At 40.1% G+C, this 26788-nt stretch overlaps 9 protein-coding genes across 9 annotated transcripts; 4 read left to right on the plus strand and 5 right to left on the minus strand.

Moving 5' to 3' along the window:
* Positions 1-169: 169 nt before the first annotated feature.
* SVP26 (erv26 superfamily protein) lies at positions 170-3293 on the plus strand (the record flags this gene model as incomplete). The annotated part of the gene is made up of 4 exons (XM_064831669.1): positions 170-289; positions 466-679; positions 738-1380; positions 1448-3293. The coding sequence occupies 4 exons, from the start codon at positions 170-172 to the stop codon at positions 3291-3293; spliced, it is 2823 nt and encodes a 940-aa protein (XP_064677949.1).
* Positions 3294-3770: 477 nt separating this feature from the next.
* On the plus strand, positions 3771-4558 carry ATC70_012499 (uncharacterized protein; the record flags this gene model as incomplete). Its single annotated transcript, XM_064831670.1, has 2 exons — positions 3771-3864; positions 3918-4558. 2 exons carry the CDS (start codon positions 3771-3773, stop codon positions 4556-4558), a joined length of 735 nt encoding a protein of 244 aa, XP_064677950.1.
* Positions 4559-4690: 132 nt separating this feature from the next.
* On the minus strand, positions 4691-6598 carry DCK1 (Deoxycytidine kinase 1; the record flags this gene model as incomplete). The annotated part of the gene is made up of 1 exon (XM_064831671.1): positions 4691-6598. The coding sequence occupies one exon, from the start codon at positions 6596-6598 to the stop codon at positions 4691-4693; it is 1908 nt and encodes a 635-aa protein (XP_064677951.1).
* Positions 6599-18848: 12250 nt separating this feature from the next.
* On the minus strand, positions 18849-20242 carry ATC70_012501 (uncharacterized protein; the record flags this gene model as incomplete). The annotated part of the gene is made up of 2 exons (XM_064831672.1): positions 18849-19257; positions 19317-20242. 2 exons carry the CDS (start codon positions 20240-20242, stop codon positions 18849-18851), a joined length of 1335 nt encoding a protein of 444 aa, XP_064677952.1.
* Positions 20243-20437: 195 nt separating this feature from the next.
* On the minus strand, positions 20438-21358 carry ATC70_012502 (uncharacterized protein; the record flags this gene model as incomplete). The annotated part of the gene is made up of 1 exon (XM_064831673.1): positions 20438-21358. One exon carries the CDS (start codon positions 21356-21358, stop codon positions 20438-20440), a length of 921 nt encoding a protein of 306 aa, XP_064677953.1.
* A 231-nt stretch (positions 21359-21589) lies between these two features.
* Positions 21590-22456, plus strand: ATC70_012503 (uncharacterized protein; the record flags this gene model as incomplete). Its single annotated transcript, XM_064831674.1, has 5 exons — positions 21590-21618; positions 21677-21744; positions 21832-21922; positions 21981-22179; positions 22241-22456. 5 exons carry the CDS (start codon positions 21590-21592, stop codon positions 22454-22456), a joined length of 603 nt encoding a protein of 200 aa, XP_064677954.1.
* A 78-nt stretch (positions 22457-22534) lies between these two features.
* ATC70_012504 (uncharacterized protein) lies at positions 22535-23960 on the minus strand (the record flags this gene model as incomplete). Its single annotated transcript, XM_064831675.1, has 8 exons — positions 22535-22586; positions 22645-22720; positions 22780-22828; positions 22887-23109; positions 23165-23261; positions 23320-23377; positions 23437-23494; positions 23545-23960. 8 exons carry the CDS (start codon positions 23958-23960, stop codon positions 22535-22537), a joined length of 1029 nt encoding a protein of 342 aa, XP_064677955.1.
* Positions 23961-24209: 249 nt separating this feature from the next.
* GPA2_4 (Guanine nucleotide-binding protein alpha-2 subunit) lies at positions 24210-25572 on the plus strand (the record flags this gene model as incomplete). The annotated part of the gene is made up of 2 exons (XM_064831676.1): positions 24210-24958; positions 25020-25572. The coding sequence occupies 2 exons, from the start codon at positions 24210-24212 to the stop codon at positions 25570-25572; spliced, it is 1302 nt and encodes a 433-aa protein (XP_064677956.1).
* A 34-nt stretch (positions 25573-25606) lies between these two features.
* IPP1_4 (Inorganic pyrophosphatase) lies at positions 25607-26555 on the minus strand (the record flags this gene model as incomplete). The annotated part of the gene is made up of 3 exons (XM_064831677.1): positions 25607-25963; positions 26014-26285; positions 26351-26555. 3 exons carry the CDS (start codon positions 26553-26555, stop codon positions 25607-25609), a joined length of 834 nt encoding a protein of 277 aa, XP_064677957.1.
* Positions 26556-26788: the final 233 nt, after the last annotated feature.

Consider the following 26788-nt stretch of genomic DNA (forward strand, 5'->3'; position numbering starts at 1 on the left):
TCGCATCTACCCACACATATACCCTCTTGCTCTATATTCCAGTTTTTCATTGACGAAAAACACGACATTCCAGCTAGAAAATTACGGTACAGAATCCAATTTAAAGACCAACTTGGATTTGGACAGAGATATATTTGACGAGTTGGACCATCAAGAAAACAATGCAAGGATGGATGACTCGATGCCACTCACACCAGAACTACCGGAACGTAAGAACCGATTATCTTCTAACGGTGGGATTAAGAGAAACAAAGTGAGCCGAGCATGTGATGAATGTAGAAAAAGAAAGGTAAAATTTCTGCTTGATTTTATTTGGGGGACGGGCGGGAAAGAGGAAGGGTCTTTTGTACCTTTTCTTTGGGATGTCTTGATGCATTACAATGGTGCATTCTTACATCGAGACTCGCCAAGTTTCAGTCTTTCGAATCCATTGTGTATTAAACTCAGCAAACCCTTTCTGTGTAGGTTCGATGTGATGGGGCTCAACCTTGTGCAAGATGTCAAAAGTCCTCCACCGAATGCATCTTTTCAAATGTGACACCAAAACGAGGACCACCAAAAAAGTACTTGGAACCGTTTGAAACTAGACTGAAAACCATTGACAAGGTTTTGGAACAACTCGAGATATCGACGAACCATGTTGAAGTTGAAAAGGGCAATGATTCGTGGGATGTTAAAGGTAAAAAGGAGGGAGTGAGATCAAAGCGACAAGACCCATATTCAAACAAAACGCATAGATCCATCCGCTATTGAAACCAACACCCATCTGAATGTCACTGCCGTTGGCCGTGCGCTGTACATGCCTGATTTGCCTGCTAGGAATGATCGCATTGAGCCGCTACACAACGCAAATGTCGATTTCGAACCGCCTCAGCCCAGCATCATGGATAATGCAGCATCTGTTACACTGAGATTCGATTTGATTCAATGCTATTTCGACCGTATTCATCCATCCATGCCATTTATAGATAAATCGGCATTTACTGAATCGAAGCCACCGCCCATCTTATTGAACGCAATCTATGCAGTATCGTGCAAATTCGTACCAACGTCATTTTCAGCATCCTCTACGGCCCCAAAGTCCATGGATCCTCCAGGCTGGACCTACTACAAAATGGCCATGAGCCTCATGGATGCGTATTTGGACGTGCCTCGACTATCGACTATCCAGGCACTGCTACTGCTCGTCAAGTACCATGAACATATTCATCGGCCTGGATTCTTTTGGAGAACCAAGTTTCTACTACAACTAGCTGTCGACATGGCAAGCAACCTTGGATTATCCAGCAACATGGCCATGGAAACAGCACAATGCAAACGTGCCACAGAGCTTAGAAGAAGGACATTTTGGGCTGTGTACGCATACCAGGTGTTGATGAGGTGAGCATGCGCCATTTGACAGAGGGCTTTCCATCTAAATGCAGTTTGTGTATGTTTCTATTTATAGTACTGAGCAAGGTTCAGCATTACAATTAGCAAGCAAAGAGTGCACGGTCGACTATCCGCACGTCCTTTCTGATGAAACTGGCTCTGATGCTAGCATTGCATCCACTTTTCATTGGCTCGCCAAGGTGATACACATACAAGCTGCTGTCATTGAATTCATGCGATCAAAGTACTCTCTTGACAGCAAATCCAGCAACCATGAAGCATATGAATTCCAACAGATAGAAAATACCCTCTCGGAACTAGGAGCTGGGATACCGAGCATGAGTGAAGGAGGACTACACGCCTCCTTTGTCCATATTATATACCATCTCACTGTTATTTTGCTATACAGACCATACGCACTGAAAGACAGACAAGCTACTTCCGTGAGCCGATGCCTGACATCTGCATCAACTATCACACAGGTTACGGAACAGATACTCAACACGGAAGGCGCTGAATCATTTGCCACCGTCTTTCGTGGACATCAGCAAATCATCTACTGCTTGACTGCAGCCATCACAGTTCAACGCGCACTCAAAAGCACGGAGGCAACTGTAAACGACATGTACGACAAGACGTATTCAATTCTACAATGCATGGCAAGCAAGTCTCCTGTAGCAGAGCTAGAAACAAGCGCTACAGATAGCTTTTTCAATACAGGGAAAACGGATCAGCATGCGAAATCGCCCTCCAATGCATCGTCTGCGCGTTCATCGCCATTGATTCCATCGCTCAACTCACCGCATAGTCCAAGTATTCCTGCTCCCACGATTAGAAAAAGACACTCGAGGTCGTCTCTGCAATTTCCAGCCTCTGACATGTCGTACGTCATGCAATCCAGTGCTTCTTTTGTGCCTGAAGTCGTTACTCATCGTATGAGACCCGCTGGTAGATCACCGTACGCAAGCAATCGTCTGTCGGCTCCTCTATTGGGATCCCTCTACCAACAATCGCCTTACTTTTATCAGCAACAGCTACAGCAGCAACAGCAGCAACAGCAGCAACAGCAGCAACAGCAGCAACAGCAGCAACAGCAACAGCAGCAGATACATCACCAAATGCAACACCAACAGCAACAGCAGCGACTATCTAGCTACTCTCAACCATCTTCGCCGACAACGAGCCAATTCAGCGGAAACACTGATTACAATGCGTCTGCAGTTCCAGTAACGCCTCGTCGAACTACATCTCTGTCAAGAAAGACAGGTCTACGTCGTAGTGCTTCATCGACTGGCGAGTTTATTGTGCCATCTCAAAGACCACCACGCACTTCATCTCGGCCCTACATCAACCCACGTCGACATACACTGACCAACACAACGCCGCCTGACCTTTCCAATGTCATTGCATTTGTCCCTCCCCATAGTAACACATCTATGCTTGATACCAACACCAACGTAACCAGTACTCCTCGAAATCTACATGCTATGGCAGTTCGAAATAACCGTTTTTCAGCTCCTGTTATGAGCAACAATACCCAACACCCATATATGATACCAATCACTTCACAAGAACAACAGCAATATCAGTTTCAGCAGCAACAGCAGCATCAGCAGCATCAACTGCAATATCAATATCAACAACAAAATCAGCAGCAGCTACAACTGCAACAACAACAGCAGCAGCAACATCAAATGCAATACCAATATCAGCAACAACAACAACAACAACAACAACAACAGCAGCAGCAGCAACAGCAACAGCAACAGCAACAGCAACAGCAACAGCAACCAGAGATCTATCATCAGCCAATGGTAATTGATCATGCCTCATTTCCTATGGATCCTGTCATCCCTGACTCGCCAAATGAATCCATGATGGGCTTATTGATGAATCCTTGGGATTTCCCTCGTGAACCATGATTCTCATATCTGTTTTTCCTGTTTATGAATGAAACAAGAAAAAAAAACAAAAAAAAAAGTAAATATATACATATAGATTCACATCCCCATTTTTGTATCCACCACGTCTCTCTTTTTCATAGAATCCTGTTATAAATAAACATCAAAAGTACAAGTTATAGAACGTCATGTGCCGCAAGAGTTGCTCCAGCTCATCTAACACTTACTGTCAACAATGTGCAAGTTGTGAATGATCCACTTTACACATTTGGCGCCTTTTATAAGCGCAGCTTTGAAGTAAAACCACTGCGTTCGGGTAAAGATTAAGTGCATGTTTGACATGCCATGACGTTTTTGCTTGCCATCGGAATGGATTTACCCTTCCAATGAGTTTTATTAGCACAAAGAGCCCAACAAGTATAGAAAGAAGTATAAAAACTGAGCGGCAATCAGCCCTTTATCCCACCTACATCTTTCGCTTTATATAACCCTACAAATATGAAGTTTTCTGGAATTATCGCTGCCGCCTCAGTGCTTGTTGCTGGTGCTGTTGCACAAAGTACATTTGACTTGTCTTCTTTGAATGGTTCCTGTAAGTGGTTTATGCCGAAAGTGTAAGCAATTGATTAACAAGTTATCATTTAGGGGCGATCGGTGGTTTAGATAGCACATTGCTTGTCAAGATCAAGGCATTGACTCAAATCTACAACATGACAGTAGATTGTCCTCAAGTCTACATTACTGGTAACACAAGCAACACTGCCTATGTTCGACCCTCTATTGAATTCGGTTGGTACAATGCCAAAACTCAATCCACTCAAAAGACCAACATTTCCTTGAGTGGTTTGATCACTCTCGTTAATACCACTGACAACAGTAGTGCCAACTTTGATGTTCAGTTGTCCCTTCCTTCTATTGCTAGAGGTCTTGTTGCTAGCCAGGTTCATATGCTCGATAGTGCCTTATCTGGTGGCAACTCCAGCGATCCTTTACCTCATGGCACTGATTATGAGGCCAGCCTCTTTATCAAGTTCGTCTCTAGCAAGAACGATGGTGTCAACGACGTTTTATTGGCTTCTGCCTCTAACTTCACTGCTGTTGCTCCTAGTGATGAAGGCGCTTCCAGCTTTGTCCGTCGTGATGAAGCTTCTGAGGTTCCCTATCAACTTCTCTTGGTCAATGGTAGTAATACACTGGACGAAACTGCTTTCCAAAACATCACTTCTTCTTTGAATAGCGAGACTTCCCTCACCAAGTTGAATGATACCTGCTCCGCTCAAGTTTAGCTTTATAAGCATTCATTCATAGTAAATACATATACACATTCTTGTAATAAATAAATCACGTCATTCTATTCAGTAATCAGTACCGAATCTTTATCGTTTGAATGTATTTACAATGGTGTCTTTTATTAGAATTTAAGCTTGGCAATTCACGTTACCGTCCAAGTAGAAATGATCAATGGATTTGCAGTTGATTCTGATGTATCCAAACATGAGGTTTGTCTTTAGCAGATTGTCCACCTTTTGCTCGCTAAGGTTTTCCAAGAAACTCTTACTACTATAGACGACTTGAGAGTTTTTTCGCTTATCAAAGTATGCTTGGGTGATTTGAGAGTCATTCGCATCCAATGGTACAAGTATGGGCAGCTTGCGATTGTTTGTCTTGTAGCCGACATGGTGATGCCATAGGGTATCTTGTGCTGTCTGAACAGAAGCAAGCCTGATGTAGCTCGAAAGTCCGTGGTAAAACATAGATGCGCTTGAGTAATCCAGTCTGACACCATCCAATACCAGGCAATTCAAATGGTGGTTTGGCAAGTTCAATTCTATAACTGTTTGAGACGCTAAATCGTTAATAACACAGATTTGTTTGCATTTCGTCAATGAAATCGCGCTGATATATGGACAGCTTAAGGAAAGATAGTCAAACAAATTGGTGGAGAATGATGCGAATGTCATGTTGAGTGACTTTAGTGGATGCCGTCTTCTTTTCCATACGCATTGACTGGGTGTGATCAGTGATCCCCACTCCAAGACCAATGTCTTCAGCACCGGACAGGATTCCAGCAAGGTGTTGATATGATATTCATCATGATACGAGTCGCATTTCAGTTCCAAAGAAGCAAGTTTAGTGAAGCTACGCAATCGCTGCATGGTACAGGGTAATTTGGCATCCAGTCTCCACTGCTCAATCTCCAATGCGGTTAAAAGATCCTTGCCCTGCTCAAGGGCAAAACTAAAATCAGCGTCAAACTTGATTTGACCATTCCTGCGAGCCATGGGCCTGATTTCCTGGATGCACTGATGACCTTTTAGGGTTTCAAAAAACGATGTGTTGAACCAATGGCTCAGAATAGGACATGAGAGTTCAAGTACCTCCAAATGACGGCATTTGTGGACCAGATTCAAGAGCAAAGCCTTTTCAAGTTGGAAGTTTTCCATGGTGTTGCTGGTATCATAATGGACATCAATACCCAAATGCTTCAATTGAGGATATTTGTGTGCAACATAGTAGAGCCACGTTATGGGAGTCAGGCGAGTGTTGATACAGAGTGTTGTAACTTGAGGGGCTGTGGGAAAACTGTTCACCTTGTGCATCGTTTCTTTTTCATCGTTCATCGTATACAATTGAATGTTGTCTCCTACAATGCGTAAGTTCCTCAAACTGGGTAGCAGTTTGTGGATTATTTCCATGTCATTCAACGTCAAATTAAGCGTGGACTCCTGGTCTCCTTGGATAGTAAGCTGGTTGATGTGGGGAACCAATGACAAAATTGAAACAAGACGTCCCTGGGTCGATATATCCATAATCATTTTGCTCTGAATCGAAAGTGACCTCAATCCCCTCCCCAAGTCTTTTAGAATAGGCAGATTGGCGCCCAAGCTTGCTAATGTTGGTAGCTGTCGTATGTGGTTCCATTTACTGACGTTACTATGATAGCATATAAACTTCCACATCTCGGGGTCAAAGTCCAGCACCTCAAGATTGGGGCAAAGATCAGGTAATTGCTCCAACAAAAAGCGAGGTATAATCAAACGCTCCTGGATCATCTTTTCGAGGCAAGCTACCGTCCTTTTTTGTATAGAAAGAATCTTTACGAGATGTCCATTGGGTACGCTAGATGCTGAAGATGATATCGAGAGTGATTTCAGTAGCATTTCGAGCTGATGCAGTGTTTTGATGGAGATGTTGTGATAAAGACCACATCGAAATACATTGTACCAATCTTGACATATGAGTAAACCATTTTGCTTTTCTTGTGGTGTTAGGTAGTTGACTATTTGTATCAAGATTTCAGTGGGTAAATGAGTAGTTTGTGTCATTTTAATGTGAGAAAAGAAAGAAATGCATAAAAATCGATTTGTTTGTTTGGGCTTTTTCTTTTGTTTTTGCATGAATATGTGTGACTTTTTTTTGGCTGCTCTCCTTCTTGACATGTGAAGAGCTCATTCGTCTTTTGCAGCATAAACCGCTTGGATGTATAGCTATAAAATCCCAAAAACACTCCTTTTAAGATTAATCTAGGGCTCACTGTTTCATTAAATGAATGATTTGAATCTGAAATATAGGTTTGATCCGAACAGGTTGAGGGTGATTGTATATCATACTTCTAGAGACTTCACTGCATGCTAGGTCCTTTTGCTATTTCAAATGTCCTAGCGAGGCCTCATCATCACGCTACAGGCCTTGGCCTCATGAAAAGTTTATAAATGCATCGTTTGGATGCATTTTCAATAAAAGAGCAGCACTTTGGCAGATTCAATTTTATATACTGTTTTGACATGACGCTTACAAATGAGATCATACATTTTGCATTGAATTCGGTTTCTTCAAGGAAAACTTAATAACCAAAATTAGTTTCATTTTTAAAATATATTTTTCTTATCTGTTATGTACAACGTTCCATACTTTATGTGGAAAGAGCGAGTATAATAAAGTGCTTTCACTACTGCTTATTGTTGATGATTTTCGATCTTGATTTGTATTGACTATTACACTCTATAAGGCTTACGCCTAGTACAGACTTTATCCGCTCACAGGCCAAGTAAAACGTTGTACTCTACGTAAAAAGCGCACTTCTGTCTCGAAATTTAATTGTGGGCTGCACAAGCATAACTTGATTTAGCCAACTTTTCATGGTGGATTAGACATTTACAGTTTGTCAAATGCGAGTAATTATGAGTGGCAAATCGACAGAGAGTTGAAACAACTTGTAGTTGAGCCCGCTTTATGTTTAGAAGTCCCTCAAAGTGAGCATTTAATGGAAGGCTTTATCATCATTAAGGGCGTAAAAAAGCAATCCCCTTTTCTTGATGAAATGCCCAGCCCAACTTTGGCCCTCTGCCAAACGACAGCAAAGCAAGCCATGGCAAAGAGATCAGCGAAGCAAGGGCTACTCGCTACATGGATTGTCAAAGAGCCTGACGCTACAAGCCATCAAATCCAAATGAATAAATACTCTTCTTTCTCGACTCAAGTGCAAGCTCTTCAGTTCATATCCGACCCTAATAAAGCCACTGTTAATCGCTCGTTATTGTATTTCTATTTTACGTGTCTTCGTTTTGTAACAACATTTAAACAATTCAATTTCACTTTAGGATATTGACGTCAATTTTGGTATAACAGAAGTTGTAAGTATCAAAAATCTCTATTCTCTCGACGGTAATAAAAAGTTTCGTCGTTTGATTCCACCGAACATGCTGTCATGGACTTAACGTAATTCAAATATATCTGCCATTTCTCCTTAATTGCGAGTCTTCAGCGACATGGATAAGATTTACGTCTAGTTTCCAGGTTATATATGGTTTCTCTGTTGTGGACAATTATCAAAAGTGTCCTGCTAACCTGACAAACATTTGATTCGCTCCGATCAACTCGTTAGATTCCAATTTGCATACTCGTACACGCTCCAATTCTGAAATCACTATGACCACACATTTCAGAATCTATAATACAAAGTAAAAGATATCAACTCATAAAATCGAAACATGTTGGAAATCAATGATAAACAGCGTATATTTGGCGGGACATTTGGTATCAGGAGGACTTAATAACTAGTGTACTGCTGTACTACTGTATCTATATGACTTTTCGCACATAATAATAGCAAGTTCAAAAAATATCGCTCGCATAAGACTACTTTTTAATCAATGCTGTATAGCTGATTGCATCCTATTTTACTTTTGAATAGCGAAGGACATAAATTGTATTCACATGGCAACCCTTTTATTACAAACTGCTCTGAGGACACCTAGATGCTGTTGTCGAAAATCCACCTTCATTGATCTCAGTACTGCCAAATTAACTGTATAAATATTGGTATTTCCGCCCTATCATATCTTCTCTTACACTGTTTTTTCAGTTTCAAACTTAACATCAACAACTATTCTAGTAAAACCATAGCTTTTGTACTATCTACAGTCCATTAACAATCAGCAAAGTTCGTTTATTTAAATCAATAGAAAACTCGGTCTTCACCACCTATCAAAATTAGCTCCTCTATCTAAAACACGAAACCATGATAATGACAGATCAATAAGAGTTCAACTAGCTAGAATTCTTCGGTCCCTGAACCTCTGAGCCAATCAAATCGCTTGAAAACTCCGCTGACCTAAAAAAAATTTTGCGAGGGTTTCCCCCTGTTTTGATATAAGGCAAAATTTTAAGCTCCGCTATATAGCAATATAGCTGTTACTATCATCAAATTTCCCTCAGGTGCTAGAGCATGCCTTACTTACACCACCTAGCTTTAAATTCAGGCATTGAGACCCTCAATCATCACTAAAGTAAGTAGCGATAACCAAGTGGAGACAGCCTATCTACCTCCTAGTCTCGGATAGAGTCTTGTTGAGCTTCAGGGATAGGCACATCCACACAACGTAAAAGAAAAAAGGTATGCTTCAAAGAAACATAATAATAATAAAAGAAAGAAAAGAACATACTACTATACGAGTATAGTAGTACGTAGGCAAAAAAGGGTTACTCACACAAAGTGAGTCAAAGAAAAGTATAACAAATACAACATTAGAGACGTTCAGAACAACTCGCTGTTGTTGCAACACAAATGCATACATGAGTAACATGCAGCATGGTAATAGTCGGATGTAAAGCAACACAACCAACAAAAGAAAAAGAAAAACGCAACAACGTAAACATCATGATAAAATGCATTATCATGAGAAAGGAAGCAATAATACAAACGCTCAAAGAAGTTTTATATCATTGCAACCAGAAGAAAAAATATACTTACCACTTACCACCACCGTAGATAGACCAGAGAATACGCAATCACCGGATATAGACCAGAGAACGAACATGCACCATACACAGTAGACCAGGAAAGACCATATTAGCAAAAGTAGCAGCAGCAGCAGCAGCAACACCAGCACCATAGAAAAAACCAAAAAAACGGACCACACCAGAGACCAGACAAAGACCAAAGAAGCAATCACCAGAGATAAACCAGAGATAAACCAGAGGACAATCATGCACCGAAGACAGTAGACCAGGAAAGGCTATATTTGCAGCAGCAGCAACACCAGCACCATAGAAAAAACCAAAGAACGAGCGACACCAGAGAAAGAGCATGCACCAAACACAGTAGATCAGGAAAACCCATATAGCAGCAGTGGCAGTGACACCAGGACCATAGAAAAACCAAAGAACGAACGACACCAGCAGAGACCAGGCAAAGACCAAAGAAGCAACCACCAGACATGATGAACCAAAGACGCAGACAGCAGAGATACCAGAGATGTAATAATGGCAGCAACTTTCACTCAAACAAGCAAAAAAGTTATTAAAACCTAATAAACAAACTCAATTAGTGTTAATTCTACGCCTTCCAGTGCTCGTTGTTATCGAATGTTACCTAATGTATTTCACTTCAAAGAAGCAGTATCAAGTTTCTTCACCAGTACAAGACAGAATTATCGGAAGCTAGAGTGTTATTATCAATCAAAAGGGTTCCAAAACCACCATGGTTTGGTACTAAAACGCGTTTTGCAAAAAGGGTTTAAAAACGGATAAAAAATGGGTGCATGAAAAATGAGAGAGCACCCTATCCGATGTCACGACCAGTAGATTTAGTCTCAGTCTTGTACCGTAGCAGTCGTAATTGCGGCAACTTAATTTGAAATTGTGCAGTGGCATTTTCCTGTTTAAACTTGACTTGATTCTACATCCTTTAAACGTTTCTGCTAAATTTGACTATGAAAACAGCCGTTGTCACACCCAACTTTCTAATACATCTCTAGAGGGCAAAAGAAGCCGCATCGAATGATGCTGATTACTTTCAACTTTCAGACCAGAAATAATGAGCAATTTCCAAAAATATGAAAACAGGTTTTCTGCGAATATGTCAAGCTTTAGCATATGAAAGTCTCATAGAAAGAATTTCCAATGCTGCATTTCATCTTTACAATCAATTTGATCTAATATGTATCATAGGAAAAGTCTTCACTTTTAACGTGAAAAACGCGATCGTTTGATTTTCAAGAATTTTTCCTTGCTAATACTCATGGAAATACAATGATTTTCATGAATTTGCAATAACCTAAAAAATTTTGAGATAAAGCATCAGGAAGTAAAGCGTAGCCAAGTGGAAGCGTGCGGTGCTATTCCAAGCGTTCAAAACGCTTTGTGGCATGAGTTATTCCTGCTTGAAAATGGCTAGATTTGAACAAAGTTCGACCTAAAAAGAGGGCGTAGTGTGTTGTGTTGCGAAGCATGTTAGTAAATTATACTTCTGTCTGACAACTCAGATATTTGCATTGTACAGTGTAATGAAATAGCCACCCAAACGCAACTTGATTGAAAACCGAAATTCATCAAATACCACTCATTCAAATTCATGCTAGTTGGATCCATTAATAAAAGCGCTCAAATGTACAACAACAACCATTTAAACATACTAAAGTAAAGATACACGCTTATATCGCACATCGTGTGAATGAATCACTCCTGATCACAGTTTATTCAGTCACACCCATGATGGTCGTAATAGGAGATGTTATCTTTATCCAAGCATATTCAAATATGACAACTATGCCCTGCTGCCATAGTTGCACAAAATCCCAGATAAAGGGTTCCATACTTCAATAACAAACATCACACTTTAAGCCATCAAGGTTACATTAAATCATGCTATAACGATAGCTCACCCAAGCCCATCAAGGTTACTCAAATCGACCCTTATGGCCAGTGCTCTTGCATTGATTACCACTTTAAATCAAACATCAACAACACTTGCCAGATATCGCAATAGCAGAACCTATTGCTCTCTATCATCACTAATCCTACAAGCTAGTTGCAAATGTATAAATACTCTTCTTTTTTTACTCAATTCCAGGATCTTCACTTCATTTTTATACACAAATAAAATACAGTTGATTTCTATTGTATTTTACTATTGCTTTATTTTTTTTTGTGAAATCTATTCAAACCTGATTTCACTGCATACAGGACTCAATTTCCTAGTTATAGGCGATTTTATTCCAACTCCAAGGCTCAGATCTTGCTTTTTGAGATGCGCTATTCAAGTAATCTTGATACTTGAACGTCAATGATATTATTTAAATTCGAAGCCAACGATTTGCTCCGGTTAACTTAGATGCTCATCAGATTAACAGGGCATTTTTGATGGTTGTCCACAACAGAGATATCATATCTAGCCGTAAAACTAGAGTTAAAGTCTATTTACAATGTTGGAAGCTCATAATTATTAAGGAGAAATGGCTGATAAGGGATACAACGCTGGGTTGGTGTAGTCACAAAAAAAGCCCCATGTGTTAAGCACAAAGAATAAACCGATTATAATCTTTAGCTTATAAAAAATATTTGATATCATAAAAACAAGAAAAGACGTATTTGAATAAAACCAGACACAAAAACTGAAGATTAATTAATAAAGACAAGAGTAATTCTATCTATACAAAAATCTGGATACCAAAATAGCAATTTTTCTTGTACAACGTTTATCACATATGGTGAACTTCATCACAACGTAGATAGCTGAGATTCACTTCAATTATCATAGCTGTTTAGAACTGATGCATTCCACACCATAACCCAGCATATTACACCTGATGCAGCACATCAAAATCTCATCGGTTTCTACATACACTGCAAAGCGCACATCAAACCATAGTCTACACGTACAATAGGACACATCAAATAGTCAACTAGTAGGATGACTATTACTGAAACAAAACCACCCACTGCAATGACAAGAACGAACCACAACTACATCTATCTCTAGATTGTCTACACATATCATTTACAACAATCTACTGCTGGATCATCACACTTGAGTTTACATCTCAGGATCTGACATTCAGAAAGATATAAAAAGGACCATGAGTTTCATTTAATAAAGGTTCATCTTGACTTTGCACACAGTGGAAAGCAGATACGTTACTGTGCATTTCATTTGTGTGATCTTAGATATTCAACAAGGTGTTGAATATATCAAGAACAACGAAATATGGACAGAGAAAATAGTAGAACTGAATATTTATTTTTATTATGTTATTCCAAGTAATAAGATTAAATGAGGTTTATAGCTAGTGTAAATTATGACGGCATTTATAGTTATTTAACAGTTCCGCAGCGATAGGACCTAGATCTTGAATGCAGGATAGTTGTATAAGGCTTGAACCAGTTAACATTGATGTGCTGCGTAGGAGGTCATATACCACCAGTCAAGAACAGACAACAGAGAAGATGATCCATGATAGAATGCTTTTCCTAATAGATTTGACATAAGAACATTTTTCAGAATTGAAATTCACTTTCACGGACCGAAGACCACCATAGGCTACCACACTCTAGGAACCAGCATATAGATTAGTCATTTAATGGCACACTCATGTTCCTTTGTGCTGCTTGAATAGAGAACTCTCAATCTACTACGCATCTCTGCTCGTTCTCACATCTTCTCCTGCATCATACAACGTATAACACTCGCTTCTCAGAGATGATCCATATCCTCAACAATAGCTTGTACATATTGTCACTCAACACAAACGTATCTACACATCCAAAAAATATTAATCTTTATAGACACTTGTAGTCATTGTGACACAACATCATGCATAATATTATTGACGCTTTAGCCTTAAAGTTGCTATAGTTGAGCATTTCAAACAGAAAGATTTGCGTTCTAGAATCAAAATAAAAGTTACTTCCACTTAGGAATCGAGTTTGGTGCAATGCAAATATCTGAGCTGTCAGACAGAAGTATAATTTACTAACATGCTTCGCAACACAACACACTACGCCCTCTTTTTAGGTCGAACTTTGTTCAAATCTAGCCATTTTCAAGCAGGAATAACTCATGCCACAAAGCGTTTTGAACGCTTGGAATAGCACCGCACGCTTCCACTTGGCTACGCTTTACTTCCTGATGCTTTATCTCAAAATTTTTTAGGTTATTGCAAATTCATGAAAATCATTGTATTTCCATGAGTATTAGCAAGGAAAAATTCTTGAAAATCAAACGATCGCGTTTTTCACGTTAAAAGTGAAGACTTTTCCTATGATACATATTAGATCAAATTGATTGTAAAGATGAAATGCAGCATTGGAAATTCTTTCTATGAGACTTTCATATGCTAAAGCTTGACATATTCGCAGAAAACCTGTTTTCATATTTTTGGAAATTGCTCATTATTTCTGGTCTGAAAGTTGAAAGTAATCAGCATCATTCGATGCGGCTTCTTTTGCCCTCTAGAGATGTATTAGAAAGTTGGGTGTGACAACGGCTGTTTTCATAGTCAAATTTAGCAGAAACGTTTAAAGGATGTAGAATCAAGTCAAGTTTAAACAGGAAAATGCCACTGCACAATTTCAAATTAAGTTGCCGCAATTACGACTGCTACGGTACAAGACTGAGACTAAATCTACTGGTCGTGACATCGGATAGGGTGCTCTCTCATTTTTCATGCACCCATTTTTTATCCGTTTTTAAACCCTTTTTGCAAAACGCGTTTTAGTACCAAACCATGGTGGTTTTGGAACCCTTTTGATTGATAATAACACTCTAGCTTCCGATAATTCTGTCTTGTACTGGTGAAGAAACTTGATACTGCTTCTTTGAAGTGAAATACATTAGGTAACATTCGATAACAACGAGCACTGGAAGGCGTAGAATTAACACTAATTGAGTTTGTTTATTAGGTTTTAATAACTTTTTTGCTTGTTTGAGTGAAAGTTGCTGCCATTATTACATCTCTGGTATCTCTGCTGTCTGCGTCTTTGGTTCATCATGTCTGGTGGTTGCTTCTTTGGTCTTTGCCTGGTCTCTGCTGGTGTCGTTCGTTCTTTGGTTTTTCTATGGTCCTGGTGTCACTGCCACTGCTGCTATATGGGTTTTCCTGATCTACTGTGTTTGGTGCATGCTCTTTCTCTGGTGTCGCTCGTTCTTTGGTTTTTTCTATGGTGCTGGTGTTGCTGCTGCTGCAAATATAGCCTTTCCTGGTCTACTGTCTTCGGTGCATGATTGTCCTCTGGTTTATCTCTGGTTTATCTCTGGTGATTGCTTCTTTGGTCTTTGTCTGGTCTCTGGTGTGGTCCGTTTTTTTGGTTTTTTCTATGGTGCTGGTGTTGCTGCTGCTGCTGCTGCTACTTTTGCTAATATGGTCTTTCCTGGTCTACTGTGTATGGTGCATGTTCGTTCTCTGGTCTATATCCGGTGATTGCGTATTCTCTGGTCTATCTACGGTGGTGGTAAGTGGTAAGTATATTTTTTCTTCTGGTTGCAATGATATAAAACTTCTTTGAGCGTTTGTATTATTGCTTCCTTTCTCATGATAATGCATTTTATCATGATGTTTACGTTGTTGCGTTTTTCTTTTTCTTTTGTTGGTTGTGTTGCTTTACATCCGACTATTACCATGCTGCATGTTACTCATGTATGCATTTGTGTTGCAACAACAGCGAGTTGTTCTGAACGTCTCTAATGTTGTATTTGTTATACTTTTCTTTGACTCACTTTGTGTGAGTAACCCTTTTTTGCCTACGTACTACTATACTCGTATAGTAGTATGTTCTTTTCTTTCTTTTATTATTATTATGTTTCTTTGAAGCATACCTTTTTTCTTTTACGTTGTGTGGATGTGCCTATCCCTGAAGCTCAACAAGACTCTATCCGAGACTAGGAGGTAGATAGGCTGTCTCCACTTGGTTATCGCTACTTACTTTAGTGATGATTGAGGGTCTCAATGCCTGAATTTAAAGCTAGGTGGTGTAAGTAAGGCATGCTCTAGCACCTGAGGGAAATTTGATGATAGTAACAGCTATATTGCTATATAGCGGAGCTTAAAATTTTGCCTTATATCAAAACAGGGGGAAACCCTCGCAAAATTTTTTTTAGGTCAGCGGAGTTTTCAAGCGATTTGATTGGCTCAGAGGTTCAGGGACCGAAGAATTCCAGCTAGTTGATCTCTTATTGATCTGTTATTTATTGTGATTTCGTATCTTTAATAAAAGGGTGTTCAAATTAAACTACAATATAAACTTTTTTTATTCAATTATAAGATAAGATGCTATGGTTTGTTCTAGCATGCATTAAACAGTTTTGTGATGCGTGGAATGGTCTTAAATTTTATTATGTGGGGAAGTTATATAACTTCTACTACTACAGTGCAATAGTTTTATTTACGTTTTCATTCTAACAACTACATTTATTCGGGGAAGTTGCAAGAACTACTGCTTCAATGCAGCTGAATTACTAAAGTTTAGTTAACTTCTAGAGAACTTAACCAATGTTATGCGCAGTATACTGCAGTAAAGTGTACCTAATCCGGGGTGCATTTTTTGTCATCATGGGTGTAATAATAGCACATGATTACTGTAACGCTTGAAACTATAAGCTACGACCATATTTACGATGAGAATGCACCGAATCTCGTCCGATCTGCAGTGAAATCAGGTTTGAATAGATTTCACAAAAATAAATAAAGCAATGGTAAAATACAATAGAAATCAACTGTATTTTATTTGTGTATGCAGTAAAAAGGGGGTTAAAAAAGCAGGCAGAATACTGTTAAAATCCTTCTTTATTTGAAATTAGGATGATGTGCAATAAAATGTATATTCTACGTCTCTATTTATATTATTTGGTTTATATCTCTTATCTGGCAGCAGTTTAGTAGTTGCCAGTGATTCCATTACTTTATATATTTTTGTTGGGTCATTTAGTTGTTGATCTGATGGATCAAGAACGGTATTTCAATATATGGTTTTTGAATCATGCGTAAAGAATAGCTCTTTATTGTTGAGCCTGTATCCTTTTTAGGTATATTTATGTTACAACTGTTTAGGATATAGATCATCTCTGAGAGGCAAATGTATTAGGCGTTGTATATTACATAAGAGGATCTGAGAATGAGCTGAGATGCATAGTAGAAGTGAGAGGTCTTTATTCAAGCAGCACGAAGGAACATGAGTGGTGCCATCAAATGGCTAATCTATATCCTGGTTCCTAGAGAGTGGTAGCCTATGGCCTTTCGTCCCTGGAAGTGGGTTTCAATTCCGACAAATGTTCTTCCGTCAAAGCTATTAGGAAGAACATTCTATCCTGGATCATCTTTGTTGTTTATCCTTGACTGGTGGTTCATGAGTTCTGATGCAGCACATCCTCGTTACTTGTTCAAGGCTTATACAATTATCCCGCATTCAAGATCAAGGTCCTATTGCTGCGGCACTGTCAAATAACTATAAATACCTTTGATATCTACACTAGTTTTGATCCCTATTCAATCTTGGAATAACATAATAAATATATTCAGTTCTAATTGTATTTACTCTGTCTATATTTCGTTATTCTAAACAACAACACATTACAATACCCTTGACATTTACTTTAGTATCTGTCATCTCTTAATTTAGAGCATTTAACCCTTGCTGTCATCATGTTAATACTATTATTATGCATGCTTATCTGCTGATGGTAGCATGGTTTGATTGAGATGACATTTATTTTGGTCTTTATTTATGATGGGAATCTAGTCTAGTTCACTTCAAATGTTACTCAAAAAATCAAAGTCTTATGGCTATTGCTCTTGCATTGATCAAACTACAACAGCATTTGCCAGATATCACAATGGCAGCACCCAATGCTCTCTATCACGACTAACACTAGTATAAGCTAGTTCATGTATAAAAGTACTTTTTTTTTATCAAATTCAGGATTTTCAGTTCATCTTTATACAAGAATAAAATAAAGTTGGTTTCTATTGTACTTTGATTGTTACTTTATTTTTTTTCTTGTGGAATCTGTTAGTAACCTAACTTCACTACAGGGACCACAAGGAACACTGGTTGCTATAGTTTTTGCTCTTTCCCAGACGATATTCCAAAATTTCACAATATAATCTTTCGTTATCTGATGAAAGCCCTCTGTTAATCACCTACAGCTGCAGATCTGGCTCTTCTGAATATGATTCACGTCTGCAGTTGCGGAAACAGCCCATTTTGGGCAAACTGCATGCTTGCATTGTCTCTTATTGCTCAAATGTATGCAAATTACAGCAAAATTTGGACGCCTTTAAGCTGTAATTTCTCGTGTTAGAAGTCGTTGTAGGCTCGCAGAATAGCATCAAACGATTGCTCTCGTTTATCATCAACTTACTGATGGCTTTGCTCAATTTTCTTGGGATCGTCAAAAATCGACCAGAAAGCATGAGGTAGCCCTCATGGTTTTCAACGAAAATCAAACGATCGCCTTTTTGACCTCAAAATGAAGACTTCTATTATGGTACATATTAGATCAAAATGTGTCTCTCGATCCAATGCAACCTCAGACACTTTAATTAGAAGACTTTTGTATGCAAAATCTCAACGTTTTCGTCAAAAACCTGATTTCATATTTTCAAGAATTGCTCAATGAATTTAATCAAAACATCTATTTTATTTAGCACCATTAGATGCGCCATAAAAAGTACGTCAAGAAAGCTTAAGGGCGTATGGAAGGATCACCACCGTTTTATAGTCAAATCTGACAAGATGGATCAAACAAGTCGAAATTGAGCAGAATTTGGCCAATCTAAATCAGAATGTCCAGTGGAGCGTTAATCAATTTTGGCTAGCAAAACGCTCTCGCATCAAGGCAATTGATGATGCTGGAGCTAATAAGAAATGGATTGCAAAAAGCCATGTACTATGGCTTGGTGTGTCCGTTTTGTTTTGTTTCTTTCTGTAAATTCATTTGACCGCTAAGATTTGCCCATTCTAATGCGACTACTATACAAAGTGCGACATTGTCGAAACTATACAACATTGCACATCATGCCCCGATTCAAATGTGAGTTGTATTATTATCGTGATTAATGAGATGTTGGAATTAGTTGCTATATAAAAGTATGCTGTTTTGTGCGAGGAATCGAAATACTCTTCAACTTTCAATTCAGAATTTTAAAAGTGGAATTTCATATCATGTGAGGAGTCTTCTAGTGCAATGATTCACTTTCAAAGAGTCGCTCGAGTAACTTGAGTGGACCTGACCATGTCTTGCCAATTACAAACGTATATCAACAACAAACCAAAGTTTATTTCTACTAAATTGTGTATTTCTTAATTGATAGACTTTACATAAGCCATGAACTCACGATCCTGAACCAATCTCTTCAAGCTTTTTGTATCAAGCTGGATAACTACATCAACACTGTTGGCTTTGTAAGGCATTACCGTAATAAGCGGGATTGGAGAAGTATCCACAAAACTTCGAAGACAAAGCACCTGCCCATGGCCGATATCATAGTTGTTTACAAATCTTGACCAATCTGAGATACCGATACCACCATGACCTAAGCGACTGATAGGACTGACAATTTCTTCAACGTTTTCGCTATTATTAATGTAGTATTCCAAGGATTCCATGTAAGGCACAGTCATGGAGCGAATTCCCTTGCCCAACTCCCTTGCAACGTGGAATAAGCCTTTATCAAGCGCTTCTTTGGCAGTGAATGGCACAGGAACAGGTCTATCATAGCCAAAACACCGTCAGTAGATGTGTATGATAGACTCTATGCATATACTTACACAATGTAATTTCCGAAATAGTTGATCATATTCTCATCAGGGTGAAAATGGCGTTGACTGACAATGCAAAGCAAATCTGCCAACTGATCAGGTTGATCTCTTCTAGCTTTGATGATGGCCCTATGGATCATTGCTGTCAAGACTTCAAACTGTGTCAATTTCACATTAGGCTCGTTTCCAGATTCGATGACACTCTTCTTTAGTTGATTGAGAGCGTTCTTGTCGAATTCAAAAATGAGTTTCTTGGAGGGAGCAGGCTGAATAGTGGGAGCAGGTGCTTCTCCAACGGGATAGCGAGGATATAAGATGCTGTGATCCACATTGGGTAGAGGCTTTACAGGCTTTCTCATCTTGTCAGTGTAGATACAGATTTCGTCTTCCTCCAGGCCCTCTCCACGACAGATACGTACAAATTTATCGAGCATTTGTGTCAAACAAATGCCATCTGCAATCTTGTGGTGAGCTGACATGGCAAGGGCGCAACCACCATTTTTGGTAAAAGTCAAGCGAGTACCGAGCAAAGCAGAGTCTCTGCCAACGTATTTCTTGATAGGGATCAAGTCCTCATAAGGCACCACATTGTATGAAAAGTTGCTCTTTTTCCATTGTTGAAAATCATCTGCGGAATCGCAAACTTCAAACAGAGCACCTTTATCAAAGTGTCCAATCTCGTATCGGCCATTCTCCTTTTTGATCAATCGGCCAGTGTAGGGGTGATGAAGATTCAGAGCTTCCGCCAACTTGGATCTGAACCAAACTGGGTTCATAAAATGAGGGTCGTTCCTTGTGTTTTCGAAAAAGACGATGAATTTGATGTAAATGTGGGACGTGACAAGGCTGAAGCCTTCGGGAGCGGGAACATTGCTTGATGTGAGGCCTTCTTCAACTGTAATGAACGATCTGTGCTTGGGTGGAAGTGGAACCATGATGTGTGTGTGTGTGTGTGTGTGTGTGTGTGTGTGTGTACGTGCAAATACTATAACTTTGAGTGTTATCAAGCGTATATATAGGATTTCAGTCGGCACATGCTACGGTTGCAGATATCTGATTTATTAACATGCAGAATAAAGGGGTAGAGTCTATATTAAAAGATAATGTAAGTGTGTTGCGGATGGATTGATTTACTTGCGCGAAATTGCAAGGTTCAGTTGTTTCAGATTGCTCATTGTTTGCGTAATTTGTGAATAGCTGTTCCACCACAATTTGTACAACGGCTTATAAATGTTTTCTAGATCGGACAAGTCCTGCTGAATGTCGATATCCCAAGGCTTTGTCAGAATATAATGCACGTTTTTCACCTGATTTACATCCCACATGGGTTTATGCGCCCATTGCAGTGTCTTGAGAGCATTGTATACATACGAAATTGGTTCCCATTTCCCCTTGAAGATCTCATTTAGAAAGTCTTGATCGGGAAAAGGGTAAATATTTAGATCCGGAATACTGTTAAGATAGGTGACCATGGCATCAAACTTGTTGGTATCCGGAGTTAGTACAATGAGGCCGCTATTGAAATAATCAGCTTTAACACCAATGGGGGTAGGATCGGTGCACGCCGTGGCATCTCGTCCAGTGTATGCGCAGTTCTCGGGAATCCATGAAGCAGGATAGTGTTTGATCTTTTGAGGATTGCACACACACGCATAAGCAGCAGCCACCCAGTCCTTGTTTGGTAAATGCATGTGAAATAGCTCATCCATATTTTGCAAAGGCAACATATCGGCATCCAGCAAGACGAGTCGGTCATAATCATCCTGGTTCCATACAGCTAGTTTTGTCCATGTCTCTGCAAACCGCTCGGATTTATACTCTACACTGCCCATTGGATGAATTGGATCCACAGGCTTCATAATACAGCCAATGTCAATTAAGGTTTTGATGACCTCAGGGACCACAGATGGCGTATACAACACTAATAATGGATATTCACTCTTGTGTGAATCATGCAGAGCGTGTTTGAGAGCAATGACCCCTTTGATGTAGTCATTGGAGCTTGTAAGCACCACAGCCCAAGCAGCCTTGATTCTATTAGCAGTGACCATGAGGAAAAAAGTGATATATATATATATATATATGTAAAGTTAAAGAGAGAAAAGAGAGAGAATTGGAGTGACCCACAATGAGGTTTTGTAACCTTATAAATAAGTAAGCGAGTTGAAACATTTTCATGTCAGGAAGTTGGTTGTTGCGGATACTCAAAATTGAGATGGGTGATAGGCATCATAGTCGTCCTGTGTTGTGCAATACTTTCTTTCTACAGAAGCACAAAAATAATGAAGTTGCTTGGTTTTTATATTACAAGGTAAACAGAGACAATGATACAGTAGATGTACCATGAAATGACTCAGCAAATGTAACAGTCTGCTCGTTGCAATCGCATCTGCACTCAACATCCAAGGAAAAATCATACCAAATACTGTGTTGGAGGGTAATGTATCTCATCTTTCACCTGTAAATCGTATATAGAAATATATATATTTATATATATATTTATATATACTCACTCGCATCATAGACGTGTCAAAAATCGACTCCTCCACCACCAGAATTGTCCTTAATGGCGCACAATACACAGCTCATATTCAATCAAACGGGGAATTCAACATGTAAGACAGTTGGAGATGTGTTTATCTCTCCAAGACTAACAAACACACAATTCACCAGCCCTCATGTTCAGCCCGGCTCTTATTTGTTAGAAGTTCAAAGCATCGAGCACGTCTACCCAAAGATCCGAGTCGATATCAATGAGGAGAACCAAGTACAAGCAGCTTACACGGGACTCGGTATCGACTGGAATCAACGAGGTTATTCGGTTGTCTATCCATTAGAGATTCAAGCCAAGGCAGAAGCAGAATACTTTATGGTAAGGAATCCACTTTTAAATTAGGCGTCCCCCCTTTCTCCTAATGCAACACTTGTTGTAGCAACGTCAAGGGTTCAATATCATGGGCATGTTCAAGAACCCAATGATGCTCATGATGGGCGCCAGTGCCATCATGATGTTCTTTATGCCTAAAATGATGAAGTCTCTGCAAAATATGGATCCTGAAGCAGCAAATGAGATTAGCAAATCGCAAGCCGATGCACAAAAGATGCTGTCAGACATGCCTAGCTTATCTCAAATGTTTGCTAAACGCTAACAAACACACTGTACATTTAAAATATGGCTGTAAAAGCATATATATATATATATATATGCCGTTTTTCATCTACTTTAATTAAATAATGTTATTAAAGTCTGAATCGCAATTCTGCTTGATGTTCCAGTATCTAACAGACAACGAGCGCGTGAGTGTTTTGTGCTTGTATGTTTGCGCGCGATACTTACAGTAAATGCTGTGTTGTCTTGGTGTATGTCACCTTGTTGGAGCAATCACTGGTTTCGTACGGCCCAGAACATACAACTAGAGCCACGAACTAAGTATACCATTCTGCTACATGCGCATTTGATAGCTCTACATACTCATTTCTTGGATGATATCGTTTTCCAGCCAGTATTCATCGCCTTCATGCTACATGAATCATACATTATGCTCAATGGCGTATCGAGACAATGCCTAATGCACCTACCACATAGCCATCTTGAATATCAGGCGCATGGACAATGTCGTCTCCTTCCTGAACATATCTGCGTACATCAAGATCATGCTCCTTAAAGTAAGCAGCGTACTTGTAAGAGCCCACCCTGGCTTTGCCAAACAAATGGCCAGACAGATTCGTAGAGTTAACAAGCTCATGACGATGGTTCAGATCAGCCACAAGGAGCGATCCCACACCAGCCCCAAATGAATGTCTATTATACAAATGTATCAATGCATTTTGTACATCACGACACTATGGCAACTCACCCTGTCACATCCACCTTGTAGTCTGGTGTCAGCAAAAGCTGGTCGTATAGAGCTGTGTGCACAATCTGATAGATGTCGTTTTCTGCTGCTAAAAGGCCTACGTGTTTTTTCATCCTGTTGAGAATGCATTCAACGCTCATCCCTTTCATACAAACCTTGCTGGACTTTGGCTCCTTCAATGAATGGATGGTTAGTGAATTTGACATTGTAGGTCTACTTGAGCTGTCAGTATACACAGTCGCCTGATCGATGAGTCCTACTAGAGTACTTGCCGTAATCTTGTTCCTGAGGGATGAAGCGCCTCTCACGAGCACGTAAATTGTCTTTTTCCTACATTTGCGTATGAATGAATACACTCTTCAGCAGCATATCCAACTTACTGATGTGATAGCACGACATAGCCTGCAACGCCCATTGGAAACGTGTTGAATGATCTGATAACCTGGCCATCAGGCAAGTAAGTATCACAAAGTTCCCCACAGTCCCATTTGTCAAAGCTGGCTCTGCAATTGGATGTTCTGCACAAAGCAGCATGAAACTGAGCATTCAGGAACTCTGGCGAGGTGTTGTTATACCGACGTACATCTCGAGCAGGCGGCACTAGATTGTACTCATCAATCCTGCGTCTAAACTCGAAGCCAATTTGATCGTACACATTGGAGCTCACATCGGATTCTCCATTGCTAAAGTAGATGATTGGCCATGAAGCATCGGGACCAGCACTTTGTGTTCTAATGCAGAGAGCTGAATGCAGGGCGGCGCTGATGAGCAGCAACTGAGTGCAGGATTTGAGCATGTCTGACGATGGGTAAAGGTGGAGAGAGAGAGAGAGAGAGAGAGAGAGAGAAAGAAAGAGACGAGATCCAACTACATCAATGAGCTTTATGGGTTCGTTTGAGGAATGTAGAATGATCTATTGTAATATACGTTTGGTTGTACAAGAGCTAGATGCGCGGATGTCTAATATCTCCACACATTAAAGTCTGGGGATTTGTTGGGCCATCATCATCTTTTATTTACATTTTCTCATTCTTTGCAATAGACTATGTTTGCTGCCATATCCAGTCAATCATTTCGATCAGCCCTGAAGCCCTGGTCTAAAAATAGCTTGCTGTCATTCACTGCTGCCTCTGCTACAGCAGCTGTTAGGTTTCAATCTACATGGGCAAAGCAGATTCAAGGCACTTCATTGACCGAGGATTCTCTTCATGTCAAGTGGGCCAATCAAGCAAGCACCTATAGTTTTCTGTGGTTGAGAGACAACTGCCAGTGTCCTCAATGCTTGCACCCCTCCAGCCGTCAAAAGCTCCACTCCTCGGCCGACATTCCCCTCGACATCAAGCCCATTGACTTCAAGATCCTGGGCGAGGAAGCCGAGATTACCTGGAATCAACCTTTAAGACATCGCTCGAATGACACAGATTCACATGTCAGCCGATTTCCTCTTGAATTCCTCAAGCGCTATGAATCAAGCAAATCCAGCGAACAGTTTCGATTCAACCACTTGGTGCCTCAAACATGGAAAGCCAATGACTACAAATTAGACTGGGTATCGTATGATGATTACATGAATACAGATGAGGGCCTTCATACGGTAGTTCAACGTTTGTACAACAAAGGACTCGTGTTCCTCAAGGATGTTCCTTTAAAGGACGAAGCCTGCACTCAAGTGGCAGAGAGGATCGGCCCTATCCAAGAGACATTTTACGGCAGAGATTTTGATGTCAAGAATGTAGCCAAATCCATCAACATTGCTTACACTAGTTTATACCTCGGTTTTCATATGGATCTTATGTAAGTCGAATTCACACACAACGTTTATCCGTAAGACTAAAGCACAGTGCCAAATCTGCAGGTACATGGATAGTCCTCCTGGCATTCAGTTGCTACACAGTTTGCAAAACACAGTGACAGGCGGTGCCAGCATCTTTGTGGATTCCTTCCGTGCAGTAGAATTGCTAAAAGAAAAGTATCCCCAAGACTATGAGATCCTCCGAAAGACACCTGTCACTTTCCACTACCTCAACAATGGCCATCACATGTATTACAAGAGACCGACTATTGTTACTGGCGAGTCTCAAAGTGGGCCTGCCTGGGAGAGCCATGTGAATTACGCTCCTCAATTCCAGGGACCAATGGATGATTTGACACCAGCAGAATCCATCAAGTTTTACGGTGCTTTCCAAAAGTTTGCTGATTTCATTGAAGATGAATCGCTTCGATACCAATTGACATTGCAGCCTGGACAGCTCGTCATGTTTGCTAATCGCAGAGTGTTGCACGGCAGAACCTCGTTTGATCCTGCTAGTGGAGATAGACATCTCAAGGGTACCTATTTGAACTTGGATTCCTTAAAGGACAAGCTCAGAGTCCTGAATCAAGCCTATGGCTATGATCCCCGTGTATAATAAAAAGAAGTGTGTGTACCTGATATTTTGCTATTTATTGCTTTTGGAACTTTGCTTGAGCAAAGATTCTGTCTATTCTCTTTTCCATACCACGGTTGATGGTCTCTCTATATATGTACTGACAGTCTATTGTTTTGAATTGCTCTGCTTCAAATCTGGCTTGCAGGTCTTCTTTGGAGAAAAAGTAGCTCATGGTGCCGTCATGACGCACATAGAAATTGCTGTCGAGTCGCTTATCCGATGCTGCACTGAACTTGATTTGCGCTTCGTCGTAGATGCCATAATCTCGGAACAGCACATGTCCTCCAGGCTTCAATACGCTGTATATATTCTTGATGGCCGTGCTCATCTTTTCTGGCGGAATGGCTGAGAAGACGAAAATGGCAGACACCTAGCGAAACGAGTGAGCAAGTGCTTACAAGCAGGATGATGACAACTTACCAAATCCAGCGAGTTGGCAGGGATAGTGTCTGTCAATGCATCAGCTGTCAAATCGCACACAAATGCTTTGCATCGATCCTCAGAGTAATGCTCGTTTGATTTCACCATGTCCACAGCACGCTTAGAGAAATCACACGCATAGATAAACATGCGGGGATTGTCTGCTAGCAGAGGAAACACAAAGTTGCCCACACCACATCCCACTTCCAGGCATTGCTGTTCTTTGGTTTGATCTGCAAGCTCTCTGAATTCACGATCTGTCCAATGACGATCTAATAGACGTAGGCTGTTAAGGTTTGATGGCGCTGTGCATTTCATTGTGTAGGTGTGTCTTTACCTTTAAAGAACTTTGTAGTATTGCGCTTGTAGAACAGATCCCAGTTCTTTGCAGCTTCTTTCTTGTATTTGGACTTCCAAAATGCTGGCACTTCCTTCTCGTCTTTAGAGATGGCTTCCTGGGCTCTTTGGATCAGCACATCCAAGCGCTCGGGGTCGATTTCGTTGTCAGGGCGACGCTCTGGCTGGTTATCTGATTGACTCATGTAAGAGGAGAAACAGAGAGTAGAAAACTCTTTTTTTTTTAAAAAGGGAAAAAAGAGGCTTATTCATGTCAATCTGCTGCTTCGCTGATCTAATTTATTCAAGAACAAAGCTCGTTGGTGCTTGGGTTATGCAAAGGCCATATAGAGATATACACGCTGCTGTTGCTTCATGAACTGGATGTACACCTCGAGACATGTTGCCTTATATAATATCCCCCTTTCATGTTGATGAC

Source organism: Mucor velutinosus, assembly GCF_035048745.1.
Source record: "Mucor velutinosus strain NIH1002 chromosome Unknown tig00001569, whole genome shotgun sequence".
NCBI classification, from domain to species: domain Eukaryota; kingdom Fungi; phylum Mucoromycota; class Mucoromycetes; order Mucorales; family Mucoraceae; genus Mucor; species Mucor velutinosus.